Here is a 15,153-nt window from a genome sequence, read left to right on the forward strand (position 1 = left end):
CAATGTAATACCTTTGCAGAAGCGCCAATGAAAAAACATGAAGAGGCAACAGAAATCAAGAAAAAACATGAGGACCTAACTGAACTCAGGAAAGGTAAAAATAAAGAATGACAAATTAATGATGCATAAGAAGTTATTGTAAACTTACTAATATTTCCAAATTGTTTCAATTGGTAGAGAGTCCTTTGAAAAAACATGAAGAACCAAGTAAACTTCAGAAGAAGCTTGAAAAGCCTTTAGAAGTCCAAAAAGGTTGTGTATCTCCAAACATATATTACATATAATATTCATATGTTATTAAGACCAAATAAGTAAGCTAAATATAATAATGTGAGCATAAATGTCATATAAACATTCAATAAACAAAAAGGAGATCAATAAAGGTATCATATGAATTGTAGATGACTTTCATTTAGCATTCAACTTAAATGGTGAAAACCATCGATAAATCCATTTCTTTTGTAGAGACTATAGTGAAAAAACTTGAAGTGACAACAGAAACCAAAAAAATGGGTGAGGGGAAAGAAGAACCCAAAAAAGGTGACCACGTATTTTGTTGTTTGCTTTGATCGTTATGATTTAGGAATACACCAGACCATTAACTTCTCATTCCAATGCTTCTCATTTGCAGAAACTCCATTGAAAAAACATGAAGAATCACCCCAAACCCCAAAAGGTATCAAGTTATTGTACATTAGCTATAATTTGCTGGAAATGGTAGTATATAACAACATACCAATATATGCACCTACACCATAACATTTACACAGTAAAATGATAAACAGAAAAACAGTAACAGTACAGAAAAGTGTAAAGAGCCAGCTAAAAATATGCAATAATCACAATATACTGTATTTCTATGGAGCAGTTTAATATAGATCAGTTTACTTGTATCTACTGAGTCTTACAATTGTATACCTTTGCAGAAGCGCCAGTGAAAAAACATGAAGATGCAACAGAAATCAAGGAAAAACATGAGGACCTAGCTGAACTCAGGAAAGGTAAATATAAAGAATTCACAAATTAAATGAGAAGAAAGAGTTCTTCTTAAGGACAATTTGCCAATTACGGTAAGTCCACCTTACAGGCATGTGGAGACTTACTGCCATTGATGCTCCACTGAGCAATTCTGAGAAATATGTAAATATGTTTATCAGGATGGGATAACATTGCCTCTTTTGGTAACCTTGTAAGGCAGCTCTCTCAACATCAAGCATGAGTTTCAAGAAGCCAGATGACATGATGCAGGATTTAAAACCAAGCCACTATAACAGATTCCAAGCCAGAAGGAACAGATTCCCAGCTTTAGTCAGCGCTGTTGCAATGTCCTTACATCTCGTCAGTTAAGTGTAGGAACCTGGTTTAGCGAGTGAGAAGCTTTTGACTGGGGTCGGGCAGTATGCGTTCTTATGGAGACTTCACCAATTAAGGCTGCCTTGCAGTCATGTCTAAAGTTACAGCAATTGACCCTCCACTAGGGGATTCTGGGAAATATGCAAAAAAGTTTTCCTTGATGAGATAAGGAAAACATTGCCTCTACTGACGAGATGCAAAGACATTTAAACAGCCCTGTCTAGAGTTGGGAATCTGTTCCTTTCAGAAAAGACATATTAATTTAGCTTTAATCCTCCATCATGTCATTATGCTTTCTGAAAGTCATGCTTGATGCTAGGGGAGCTGCATTACAAGATAGCCAAAAGAATCAATGTTTTCCTTATCCCATCAAGAAGTTATTGATAACTATTCTAAATATATTTCCAAATAGTTTCATTACTAAAGACTTGAAAAACACATAGAACCACGTTAACCCTAGAAAAAATGTGAAAAGCCATCAGAGGTCCAAAAAGGTACTATATCTTCATATATATATGAAAGGCAGCACACCAAAAAAGTCTTTCTCAAATTCCAGTGCTGAGATTATTGTGAGATTATTTGCACCCCTTGATTATTTTCAACTGTAGTCTTTAACTGTACTGTTTTAGATTTATATAGTTATATAATAGTTATATATATATACACACACACACCGTATATACTTGAGTATAAGCCGAGACCCCTAATTTTACCATCAAAAACTGGGAAAACCTATTGAGTATAAGCCGAGGGTGGGAAATGTATTGGTCACAGATCCCCCTATAGTATACAGCCTGCCCCCAGTAGTATACAGCTTGCCACCAGTAGTATACAGCCCAGCCCCCAGTAGTATACAGCCCAGCCCCCAGTAGTATACACCCCAGCCCCCAGTAGTATACAGCCCAGCCCCCAGTAGTATACAGCCTGCCCCCAGTAGTATACAGCCTGCCCCCAGTAGTATACAGCCCAGCCCCCAGTAGTATACAGCTTGCCCACAGTAATATACAGCCTGCCCCCAGTAGTATACAGCCCAGCCCAGCATAAAAAAAAAAAACTTAAATACTCACCCTTTGGTGGCCCCGACATGCAGCGCTGCTCCCTTGATGTCCGTGCGGGTCCTCTTCTGGCTTCCGTGCCCATCTTCTTTCTTCTCTAACTTCGTGCTGGGCACCGCCATTGTTCTCCCCCGGAAGGCAGGTGCATAGTGCTGACGTCATACTAGGCACCGCTTGGGAGAAAAACATAGCGGCACCCAGCACGAAGTTAGAGAAGAAAGAAGACGGCTGCGGAAGTCGGAAGCCAGAAGAGGACATCGGGGGAGCAGCGCTGCACGTCGGGGTCACCAGAGGGTGAGTATATAAGTTTATTATTTTTAAAATATTTTTTAAGTATATATATGTTGTGTATTGACTCGTGTATAAGCCGAGGGGACGTTTTTCAGCACATTTTTTATATAGGGTATATATATCTTTAAAAACCTGTTTGGGTGTTCATTTTAGTAAGAATTATGGTACCCATTAACATTTAGATTATAGAAGTTATTATTCGTTCATATCTGTTGGTCATATCTTTTTACAACCATCTTTGTAGTTATTGATTCTTATCCCCCTTCCTACTGACTAATCTGATTTTACTCTGATATCTCTGAAATGTCAAATTATTAAAAAGCTCAATGCAGGGAGGTAAAAGTGATTAAAGGAAATCTACCATCAAAATTCATCGTGACACAGAGACTTTGATAATCTTCTTATATTTGTTATCCACAGCCTCTTTCCTTCTAAAATCAACTGTATGCTTGTAAGCTTGTAAGGGCTATGGGTATGTTAACAAAGCCATATGTGCTCTGGATTCATAGGCGGTAGTTACAATGCAGCAGCAGGTCTCAATCTACTCCTTCCCCTGCTCTTTCTGTAGTCTCGGCAGTAGTGAGCACACAGTGGGAGGGGTAAAGGGATCCTTCAGAATTTAATAGCTAGGGAAGCTAGAGCATGAAAAGCTTCTGATAACATGCCCATAGCCTTTCTGGGTCATTAGCATAATTAGCAAATAGCTAATTATAATAGCAAATAAAAGAAGATTATGACATTTACATTGCCTGGATCTATGAGTAAGTGTCCCTGGTTTCAATCGAATACCAAGCAGTGTGGAGCGTGATCCCATACACAATGAATAATATCACAAAGCCAACACACTCAAAGATGAGCTTCAACCAAAAAGAGAAAAGGCAAGTGTGTAAAGGCAAAAAAGTCAAAAACTTTATTATAATTCACAAAATTGTCACACATGCATGTTTTTTTAAAACCACTTAAAAAGTGTACAAGTACACATATACAAAACCAAGTGGATCAGAGCCTGATAACAAAGATCCACATGCGGCCACAGGTCAGCACAAAACATGTAAATGCAATTTCCTCACGAAGGGTAAGTATAGAATTCTAATGACCATGCCTTGATTCTGTCCTGAAAAGCAGATATGCTGATCAAATGTAAACACTCACAGGTAGAGCCAAGCTGTAATAATATTGGGTTCCCAAAAAAGGGAGTACCACAGGTTACATAAACAAATAGAAAGAGAAGAACCCCGCACATTAGAACAGAACAGAGACCAAAAGGCAAAAGTTACTCAGTATCCAAACCATAATAGGAGGAGGAAATGCTAGGTCATAGACCTGTGGCCGGAGGCGACCCACGCGTTACGTCGCCAGATGGTGACTTCCTCAGGGGACTTCCTCCCTGGTTTATCATTTTCATGGTAGCCAGTAAAGAGATCACTGAAGAGGGCTACCATGAATTAATGAAAATCACATAATGACCAAAAAATGTCTCAATTTTGTTCATAAAAATTATTCCAAGTATGCCATTCCGCTGGCTTTATAATTTTTTATGAGTAAACTACTATGAGAAACCTAGTAGAAGAGTTTATCTGATCTCTTGGTGTAAATAGATTTTACCATGTCGCAATGGATCTTTTGCAGACACTCCAAAGGAAAAGAAAGACAAAGAGCCTGTAGAACCAAAGAAAGGTAAAGATCTGTAAAAATACTTTTGTGTTAATATTTTTGTTAAACTTCTACGATTAACCATCACTCATTTCCAAGTGGCAGCATATTATTAAAGAGAAAATATGTCTTTAGGAGAGGATCAATAATTGTTGATTAATGATATTGATAATATAATATTAAATTACAACTGTTTTGTGCAACTTTTAAACTGAAAATGGCAAGTTGACAGGAGTCCAGGAGAACTACCTATCATTTGAAGCTTCAGGTTTGATTCTTACTGTCATGGATACTGTTAAATGAATTTAATTGGACAGTGGAATGTAACCCCTTCCCTGTTGCAGGACGTAATAGTAATTCATGGGCCAACCCTACTATTACCTCCCGCTTCTGGCAATGGTTCCCCAGTGGAGCTAGTGTCAGATACCGCCGACCACAGGTGTTAAACCCTTAAACACTGCAGTCACATACCGTGAGTGTCTGATGCTCCTACTAAAAATAATGGGAAAGTCAGCCAAATACCTCCATTGCACATTCACATGTAATAAAGTACAAAAAAATAAAAATCACAGACCTCCTCCCCACATATAAGGTATTTTTAGCCAAGCAATCTATCACGTGCATTTTACTGATTTTGCTTAGACAAACAGCACAAACTGCAGCCACTTGCTTCTACAGCAGCAATTTTAGTCTTGTAGTAGTGGGTGGTGCCATGGCTAATAGGAAGCATGGAAAGAGGTAAGTCTAAGCTCTTTATTATTTTTTCATCCTCCTCAACCTTATTTACAAAGAAATGTTCATAGACAACTCTTTTCAAGTGTCATATTAAAAATATAGTGCGATCTGCAGGCAGTATGTCGTAGAGTTGGTGAAGCTAAGCAGATTAATGTATTCATAAGTAAAGAAAGGATATTGTGATTATTAAAGCTACTTATAGTGGTAACATGAAGTTTTTATTGTACAGCACATAATTTGTGTTCTTTTGTTGTCCTTATTTTAAAGCAATAAAAACCTTGTTATAACATGGAAATAGTGCTACCACACTGAACATGATACTCTTAAATGGGATTGTTCCACATCATTGTATCTTTTATTTGATAAAAATCTGTATGTTACTGGTTTTCATAAAAATCCTCAACATGTACTTATATATTTTGTAAGCATTTTCATACATTGCGAGCCTAAATATATTTGCCCATGGCTGTCAAATCCTTGTTGTCAACTGCTTTAAAAATGTTGTATACCAACATCAGCTCCTTTTTTTTGAACTGTAAGGAATGTGCAGCAGATTGTACTCTTCTATAATGTGGACTACCATAAAATGTTTACTGTAAGGTAAAATATATTGTGCCCAATGCCTGACTTATGGTAAAGTACAGTGGCTTATATCAGATGTAAACATAAAGGAATACTTTCCACAAAACTTTAGCCATACTAAATTTAATTCAACAAAAAACTAAGGCTCCTAAACTCTCTTCAGGGAATTCCCCTTACCATTTACTGAATTTTCTTGCAAAGCTTAGGGAACATAATACCAAAGCATATTCTTTATATAAAATAAAATGTTTTCTTTATTTCATCATAACACATATTAAAAGTTACAGATAATCCATTAAACAGTAAATGGGGAAAAAAACGTTGCTGCAGCGAAAAGGAAAGGTATAAAGTCTAAAGGCACATTTCACTTGGGAAATCACAGTTGTGTTTAAGAGTACATAGAAGACTAATATGGCCCGTCAATAATTGCTTACTAGAGTTTTTGCAAAGATAATCATAAAGTTTTCTGGAGCATACCTGCCACAAACGGATTTTGCCAGTCAAGTTGTAGTGCAATATATATGAGACTAATCTGTAATACCAAAATTTTGTGAGGTTTTAGTTTCACCAATTCATGCATTAAAAACATTATCCATTTTTTTTAAACATTTTTTGTATTTTTAGATTATTAGTCCCTACATGCCACATGTTCTTTTTACACTTAAACTTTTTTTTTTCTCATCATCACTCTCCATTTTTTTTACTCAAATATGTTTTTTCTCTCTTCACTTTGTGTATGGTCAAGGTTCCTTAATCGTACACAAATATTTTGGCTTTATTCATGCTTGTGGCTTTCTATTAATGTCTGGAAAATATATTTTGTAATTATTTTATTAGAATAAACACATTTAAACAGCATAAAGAAAGTGGTCATATCAGTTATGATACATGGTTCAGTTACAAATAATGGGTCCAGATATAACATATAGAGTAAAATGCAGTATTCAGAATTAAAGAAAACCCCTGTGAATACATTCCATATCTTTACATAGACATGAGTCTTAACAAATACAAAGATAAGAATAACATAAATCGAGAAAATAGTCAGTGCAGGATTATATATCTTGAGAGTGAATACCCATCACAAAAAATAATATCCTTACAAAGGGATTTTCTACTGGTTTTATTATCCCATTCATTGCTGGAATAAAATGTATGTGAAATCATTGGATGATCTGTAGTCCAGCCATTGCACTTCTAAACCTAGGGACATAATAATTAGTGTTTGCTGACTCACACCACATGCCAAATCTGATTAAATTTGTCAGGGTGGTCCCTGTGTTTGTATGCAATCTTTGGAAGGATTTGATGTATTAGGAGTTTTTACATACTTAAGGTAGGAGTGACTGGCACATATTTTAATGATTACTCTTACCAGTTGTATTCACATCTACCACTGGTATTCTATTATATGCCCTTGGTAGCTTTTGGTCAGTTTTGAGGTGTTTTTTCCACTAGAAATATGGCAGTCGATTGTTGCATCTATGATGCTGGCCTGCTCCAGAGCCAGTGTGCGGCTGCACGCCACAGCGGCCAGCCATTTGTGTCTTACGGATCACATGGTTGCTCCTAATGACGCGCCTGGCTTGTTGGACCATTGTGCCTACGTGCATACTTTGCAGCTGGTCTTAGTTGTCAGCTGCACCCAATGAGCTTGTTTACTCAATTTGGTATGTAATCTATGTCCCAGTTTGTGATTATATACTATGCACCTTAAAACTTTCGGACATCTTTCCAGCACTACCCCTTGACAAAGATCTGCTGTGTGAAACACGTCTCAGGGAGGTGCTGGGCAGTATCTTCCATTGTGCTGTGTTACATCCTGACTTCAGGTTATATATTTTGTGTTATCTATTTCATTATTATGTCAATATGCACTTTATTATATGAATTTACATTTTGTGTTTGCTGCCCAGCACTTTATTCTGTTTGTGTATCCACTTCTGCATTTTTTAATGATTTTATAATGATTGATTTTATATATATTGCAGTGTTGCTTTTTATTTTCTTTTGTGCTACAATTTTGCCTTTCAAGTTGTGGTGCAAAATATGAGACTACTATGATTTGTAGTACAGTAGTTTTGTGGGATTAAAGGGGACTTATACATACTATAAGTTATTGTATTTAATATGAGTAGTTATGTTAAGTATTCTTGGGTAGACTTTTCCCATTAGAAATTCTGGTTATTATAAGGAATTTTAGTTTCAACAACCAATCTATTAAAAACATTGTCATTTTATCTAATTCCACACAGAAGCCATTTTAAACGTGATACTACTTTTATTGCAGAGACACCAGAAAAGAAACCTAAAGAGCCAGCAAGGGCAAAGAAAGGTACCATGCACTCTGGACATAAGGATTAACAAAACTCCGAATAAATAATCAAAAGGAAACAAGTCCTAATAGTATGATGATAGTTACACCACTTGATATCTAACTATTTGGGCCTAATTTTTCAATACAGCTTAACAGTGTAAACTGTTAATAATAATGGATATTTAATTTTAACATTAACCCTTTAAGGACGCAGCCTGTTTGCAGGTTAAGGCTCGCAACTTTTTTTTGAAATTTGACCAGTGTCTCTTCCCGTGGTAATAACTTTTGAACACTGTTACTTATCAAAGCGATTCTGAGATTGTTTTTTCCCCACATGTTGTACTTCATTTTAGTGGTAAATTTTGGCTGATAAGTTTTGCGTTTATTTACAAAAAAAAGAAAAAAATGATGAATTTTTAGAAAAATTTGCCATTTTCGAAATTCTAAATCACCGCGTTTTCAGGCAGATAGATTTACCACCTAAATAACTTGCAGAATAACATTTCCCATTTGTCTACTTTACATTTTCATAATTTTTTAAATGTTTGGATAATTTATTTTGCCGTCACGCGGCCTACAAATCGAATAGCGATTTTCCGTATTTTCGGAATTGACTATTTTGGGGATAAATACTGTTTGAAATAAAATTTTACATATTTAGCAACAAAACCCCCTATATAACCAACCCATTTTCAAATCTGCACCCCTCAAACTATCAGAAACAGTATTTACAAAGATTGTTAACCCCTTGAGATCTTCATAGTAATTGAATCAAAATGGCGGTGAAATTTAGAATGGTCAAATTTTGTCGGTTATACGTTCATTTAGCCCTAAAATTTACACATTTCCAAAAGATAAAAAGAGAAAACTCACCATAAAATTTGTTCTACAATTTCTCCTGAGTGCAGCAACCCCCCACATGTGGACATTACTTGTGTTATGGGGGCACAGCAAGGCGCAGAAGGGAAGGAGCACCCTGCAGCTGCCAGGATTTTAGTTTTCTGGTTGCCCCCTTTTGAAGGCTATAAAATTTTCGCTTTTCCGTTATTTGGGTCATGTGACGGCATTTTTTTTGCGGGACGAGATGCTTTTTCCAGTGTTGCCATTTTGGGGTTGGTATCACCTATTGTTGAAAATTTTGGAACTTTTTTTGAGGTCATGAGTAGAAAAGCATCAATTCTGTACTGGATTTTTTACTTTTTTTTTTTTTCGTGTACACCGTATAGCCTAATAATCCTGTTATCTTTATTCTATGGGTCGATACGATTACGGGGATACCAGACATGAATATTTTTTCTTATGTTTTACTAAATTTACCAAATAAAACCCTAATGTGGGGAAAAATCTATCATTTTTGCATTGCTGTCTTCCAAGTGGCATAACATTGTTACGTTTTTGGCTACAGAGCTGGACGATGGCTTGTTTTTTGCGGGACATGTTGTTCTTTGCAACAATATCATTCTGGAGTACATATGTTTTGTTGATCACTTTTTATTGCATTTTTAGTGGGATATAATAGGTAAAAATCATAATTTTTGGCGGGTTTTTAACGGTTTTTTTTTACGGCGTTCATCATATGGGTTCAATAGTTATTTCGTTTTATTCTATGGATTGTTACGGACGCGGTGATACTATATATGTGGGGTTTGTGTTATGATTTAGACTTTTTTGAGCGTTATATGTCTCTTTATATGTTTTGGGGCTTATGGGCATTTTTAGTGATTTATAAAGTAATTTTTTATTGAAAAACATTTTTTTTTACTTTTTTTTACATGATCCACCATGGGATATGAACAAGCAATCATCTGATTGCTTGTTCTTGATAATACTCTGCAATACTAATGTATTGCAGGGTATTATCAGTGCCAGCCTATGCAGATGCATAGGCTGACACTTTGCCTTTAAGATGACGTCACAGACGCCATCTTAAAGGTAAACCCTCCAGGCTTCTCTGGGGTCCCGATCGGACCCCAGAGGTGCCAAAACAGTGATCGGCCCCCCCGAAAACGGTGCGGGGGGGCCGATCGTGGGGTAAAGACCCCCAGAAGGCATGTTAAATGCCGCGGTCGCGTTGACCGCGGCATTTAACGGGTTAAACACCCGCGATCGGAGCCCACTCCGACCGCGGGTGTTAGCCGGGGATGTTAAACGGCATCGTCTCTGCGCAGTAGCTGTACTGCGCTGAGCGCTATTCGCGGGACTCAGCGCAGTACAGCTACGGCGCAGAGCGCTAAGGGGTTAAATAGGTGCAAAATTGTGTTTGTAAACAAGTTTTTATATATTAAGTGTAACCAAACATATTTATTGGTTTCAGTTATTTAATTCATTTTGTATCCGTTTAGAAACAACTGTGCAAAAATATGAACAAGTACCTGCAGACCTAAAGAAAGGTACATGTTATGTATTTTATATTTTTTTTAAATATATAAGTAGGTTGTGTTTCCGGCCGAATTGGTATATCAGTTAGCACAAATTTTCTCTATGTTGTCTATGACTAAAGGGCTGAAAGACGTCAGCTGGCATTGTATGTTCTCATGTCTGTATATTAGTAGTGCTCTTAGTAGTGCTCTTATCATGGACAAATAGAAAATTATAATATGTTTTATTCAAACAAATGAGTGCTGATCAAATTGTTTCCATTATTTTCGAGCCAGGAGAGCAGAGGGCACCTCTCGCTAACGGGCACCTGGGGCAGAATGGATTTATATTTTCTTTAAAAGGCAAATTAACCACCCAAAACTAAATATATTTTCATAAACTGCCATTAGAAAGCATATCCCTACATTGTCCCTCTATATGCCTGTAAACTTAAACAATCAGGTCCTAAAGCTGTATGCAAATGACCTGAGATGGGTCCAATGAGTCATTATCATATTCGGCTGTCCAGCTTATTCATGAGTGGGAGGTACAGCCACACCCCCAGTGCTTGACAGCCTGTGTAATGATGTAATACTCCTGGTGCTGGCTGCCTATATCTGCTTCCTGGTTTAGGTGGCCACACCCCCTGCAACCCGTGTGTATGAGATACAACTCCTACTGGATGTAGCCATGTTTATGGGAGTAACAGCCTGACATGCTGTTACTCCTATACACTACTTGTGTAGCTGATGTCTGTGTCTCTCAAACAAACACCAGTACCGCTTTACTATACATTACACACAGATATAAGCAGAGGGAGTGTAGTGGAGGGGTAACTGCGGTGAAATCAGTTTCTCTCTCCCTGTGCCCAGGCCTATTTACATAATAAAGAAACCATGATTTTAGAATTATTAATGTATGAAATAACTAGATAAGGGCTGGGATGGAATCCTTGTGAGCTGCTCCAGAAGGTAGAATAGACAGAGTTAGTTACAGAGAGCTGATAATAGGTGTGCTTTAAGCTTACACAAATCAATAGACAAATAGATAAAACACATAGATCTTCTAATTTTCAAATAAAACAAAGAATTATGGCTTTAAATAAATAAATAAATTTGCACACTAATTAACCATCTCATAGCAAGTGACTTTTTGCAACCATCCGAGTACTCCTACAGTGTATTGTCCTTGTCAAGTTGGAGTGCCATGATTTTTAGTACAATAATTTTGTCGGAAATTTGTGACTTATTAAGTATCAGAGTATCAATTAGTATGAATATGAAGCTTCTCATTTTTAAACACAACAAAGAATGATGGCTTTAAATAAATACATTTGCCTACAAATCAACCATCCCATGTTTAGAGGTATCTGATGGAGATTGACAAGCTTTAATCTCTCCATCAGTTTAGTTTAATTGGTAGGAAAACCTCTTGAAGCAAATACAATTCCAAATTTTTTGTGAAAGATGAAGTAGAATTGTAATACAAAAGTAAAATTTACTGGAATTTACATATTTAAATTACATTTCTTAGAAACCCTGGAGATAAGAACCACAAACGAATCAAAGAAAGGTAATTTGCATGTTACCTTTTATGGGGAAACTTTTATGGATATGAAATTAATCTATATTAGTCTATATTAGATCATTTTAGCTTAACAATGCACATGTGTGGTATAATATAGTATAATGCATGGTACAAGATGCTGATTAAAAAAAAATAATAATTTAAAGGGAATCCGCTACCTTCCAGCCCCCCCACCCACAGGTAATACAAACCTTGTTTTGGGCACTGCATACATTTTTTAGCTATACCTTTCCAGTAATCAGTAATTTTTTTAAAAAATTAAATTTTTAGCGTAATGCAAATAAACTTCTCAATAGACCAGATATTGGGTTGTGGCGGCTGGTGCAACAATTTTATTCTTCTGACAACACCCACTTGCACAAATTTTAACAGCAATTATTGAATGGAGTATCAGGAAAAGGTAAAACTCTGCACCAGCAGTCACACCCTGATGTCCCAAGAAGCCAATTTGCATAAAGATAAAACAAACTTTTCTCGAAAATGAAATATGGCTTGGAAACAGAAAATGTAAAATTGGTAAGTTTTAAACAATTCTTGTTTTATTTGGAAGGGTCAGGAGGTGGCAGACTTCCTTTAAGTACAATCTTGAATAGATGTGAAGAAAATCGCGGCACTCACCAGGAACGCTTCAGTATTTATTCATAACAACACAGGTGATACAGGACGCCGGCATGCGGCAAGGCGACGGGCCATTTCGCGCTAGACAGCGCTTTCTCTAGCCTCTGACGTCATCCTCCCGGGGCATGCGTGTTTTAAGCGCCGGCCCCGGAAGGTCGTCATGGATACATGGCAAAAACAAAACATGCAGGTGCATAATCATTACAATACGTGATTAAACTAACAATATGTTAAAAACAAGAGCATATAAGGGAATGCAGTTTACAGGCAATAGTACTATGTAATTAAGACTGGAATGGCTAAATTTGATCAGGTTAAGGGTATGCGTCCATTTTTGGGTTTTACAAAAAAACGCTCAAATCGTTGCGGTCGTTCAGACCCAAGGCGTCCATGGCGTTACACCTAAGAATCCATTTAGCCTCGTGGCGCAATAAAGCTTTTTGGCGATCCCCACCTCTTGGATTATTGTCCAGCCTTTCTATACCAGCGAAGTGAAATGGATTCGGTTCGTTGGGGTGGCAAAGTCTTGCGTGCTCGATCAGCCGCGGACAGCCGTTCCCAGTCAGAATGGAATTAAGATGTTCTCTAACTCTGATAAACATACTTCTAATTGTTTTTCCAATATAAAATGTATTGCACGAACAGACGAGGACGTACACTACAAACGTCGTTCTACAGGTCATAAAGCTCTTAATGTAAATTGTTACACCTCCTAGGTTCAAAGTTTTGGCTTGCAAATTATACCTGCAAAAATTGCAGTGCCCACATTTAAAGTTTCCCTTAGGAGCACCCTTACTGAGCCAATTTTGTCTCGGAACAGAGTATCTACTCTGGACTAGCTCAGTTCTCAAAGTGGGGCTGCGTCTGAAGGTAACGAGTGGCCTATGGGCCGTGAGCTCAGCCAATTTTGGTTCCTGACGGAGGATGTTCCAATGCTTATTAATGGCTTTACGAATAGCGCCATCGTTAGAATTAAATTCAAAGGAGAAAGCAAATCTCTTATCTCCATGATTTCTGTGTTTCTTAGCATTGGAGAACAGACTTCGTCTAGAAATAGCCTCGGCTTTTTTTAGGGCGGCCTGTATATCCTCATTTGGATACCCGCGTTCTAAGAACCGTGTGGCGAGTTCCTGCGCTTGCTGTTTAAACCTTATGTTGTCACTGTTAAGTCTCTTGAGACAAAGAAATTGGCTGAAAGGGACGCCGGATTTGACGTGTGGGGGATGGAAACTGTCGTGATGCAGAAGTGAATTTGTCGCTGTTGGTTTTCTATAACCTTCCGTAAGCAGGGTGCCATCCACTATTTTAATCCTTACGTCTAAAAAGTCAAGAGAGTCGCCCCCAAATAAGGAAGCGAATTTCATATTCATGTCATTAGTGCCATTTAGATAGTCGACAAATGAAGTGAATTCGTTATGTGACCCGTCCCAAACAATAAAATATTGTCCACGTATCTAAGATAGACGCGGATATTTCTGATGAATGGGTTGCGCAGAGAGTGGACAAAGCGGGATTCGAAAACTGCCAAGAAGATATTGGCCAATGTACAGGCTACGGGTGTACCCATTGCCGTGCCCACTCTCTGCGCATACCAAGAACCATCGAACATAAACGCGTTATGGGAAAGGACAAAGGTGAGTGCGTCGCTGACAAACTCGATATAGTCTGCATTCTTACCCGCATTCCGCAGGGCCAGACGGGCAGCCTCAACGCCAAGGTCCTGCGGGATGCGGGTATACAGGCTTTCAACGTCAATGGATGCGAGTTGAAAACCGTCCTGCCATACTAAATCTTCGATCGCCAGGAGAAAAGTAGTGGTATCTTTCAGGTAAGCCGGGATATCGTTTAACAGTGGGCGTAATAGCCAATCCAAGTACTGAGAGATGGGTTCTGTAATAGACCCTATACCGGCGACGATGGGACGTCCCGGTGGATCACAAAGGGTCTTGTGAATCTTAGGGAGGAAATACCACACGGGATAAGTGGGATTGTTTGGAAACAAACGGTCTGCTGTTCTCTTAGAAAGGACCCCTTTTTCAACATTACGCCTAAGTAAAGTCTGAAGGTGTGATGCATACTTAATAGTAGGATTTTGGTCGAGACGTTTATAAGTACAGTCATCCCTCAACTGGCGTTTAGCTTCCGCTAGGTAGTAGTCTCGCGTCATAACCACCATGTTCCCACCCTTGTCGGCTGGTTTTATAATTATGTCATCCCGCGCCTTAAGATGTTTTAGAGCTATTTTTTCATTAGGGGACAAATTGTCAGGGGTGGTAGGATAGATAAGCGCTCTAACGTCTTCAGTGACGCATTGGATGAAAATGTCTATGGGATGACCAGCCGGCAAGGGTGGGCAAAAAGAGGAGGGGAGCCCCCCTCTAAACTCTTCAATGCATACCTGTGTAGTGTTGTTATATACAGGTTCAAAGTCGGTCATGTGGTGTAGGTCATGTAATAATCGGATTTCCGACTCGTTAATATTTGAAGTGGTGTCGGGGGGACTAAACCCTAGAGGGCCAATGATGCTGGGGATCTCGCCAGGCCTGCGTTCTGCCTCAGATGTGGGTTTGTCATAGAAAAACCTACGCAAATTGAGTTTACGTG

At 38.1% G+C, this 15,153-nt stretch overlaps 1 protein-coding gene across 39 annotated transcripts in view; it reads left to right on the forward strand.

The window, feature by feature from the left end:
• Window positions 1-15,153, forward strand: part of TRDN (triadin) — a 478,227-nt gene that overhangs the window by 373,765 nt on the left and 89,309 nt on the right. For 37 of the 39 annotated variants that reach the window (XM_072141623.1, XM_072141646.1, XM_072141659.1 and 34 more), the window contains 9 exons: window positions 20-94; window positions 178-252; window positions 466-540; window positions 632-676; window positions 927-1,001; window positions 4,329-4,376; window positions 7,960-8,004; window positions 10,329-10,376; window positions 11,878-11,916. In XM_072141623.1, coding sequence (XP_071997724.1) covers window positions 20-94; window positions 178-252; window positions 466-540; window positions 632-676; window positions 927-1,001; window positions 4,329-4,376; window positions 7,960-8,004; window positions 10,329-10,376; window positions 11,878-11,916 — 525 coding nt within the window. Of the gene's footprint in view, window positions 1-19; window positions 95-177; window positions 253-465; window positions 541-629; window positions 677-926; window positions 1,002-4,328; window positions 4,377-7,959; window positions 8,005-10,328; window positions 10,377-11,877; window positions 11,917-15,153 lie in introns of those variants that run through there. The other 2 variants (XM_072141662.1, XR_011854160.1) reach the window with 2 other exon arrangements.

Source organism: Engystomops pustulosus, chromosome 3, assembly GCF_040894005.1.
Source record: "Engystomops pustulosus chromosome 3, aEngPut4.maternal, whole genome shotgun sequence".
In the NCBI taxonomy this organism is placed as follows: Eukaryota; Metazoa; Chordata; class Amphibia; order Anura; family Leptodactylidae; genus Engystomops; species Engystomops pustulosus.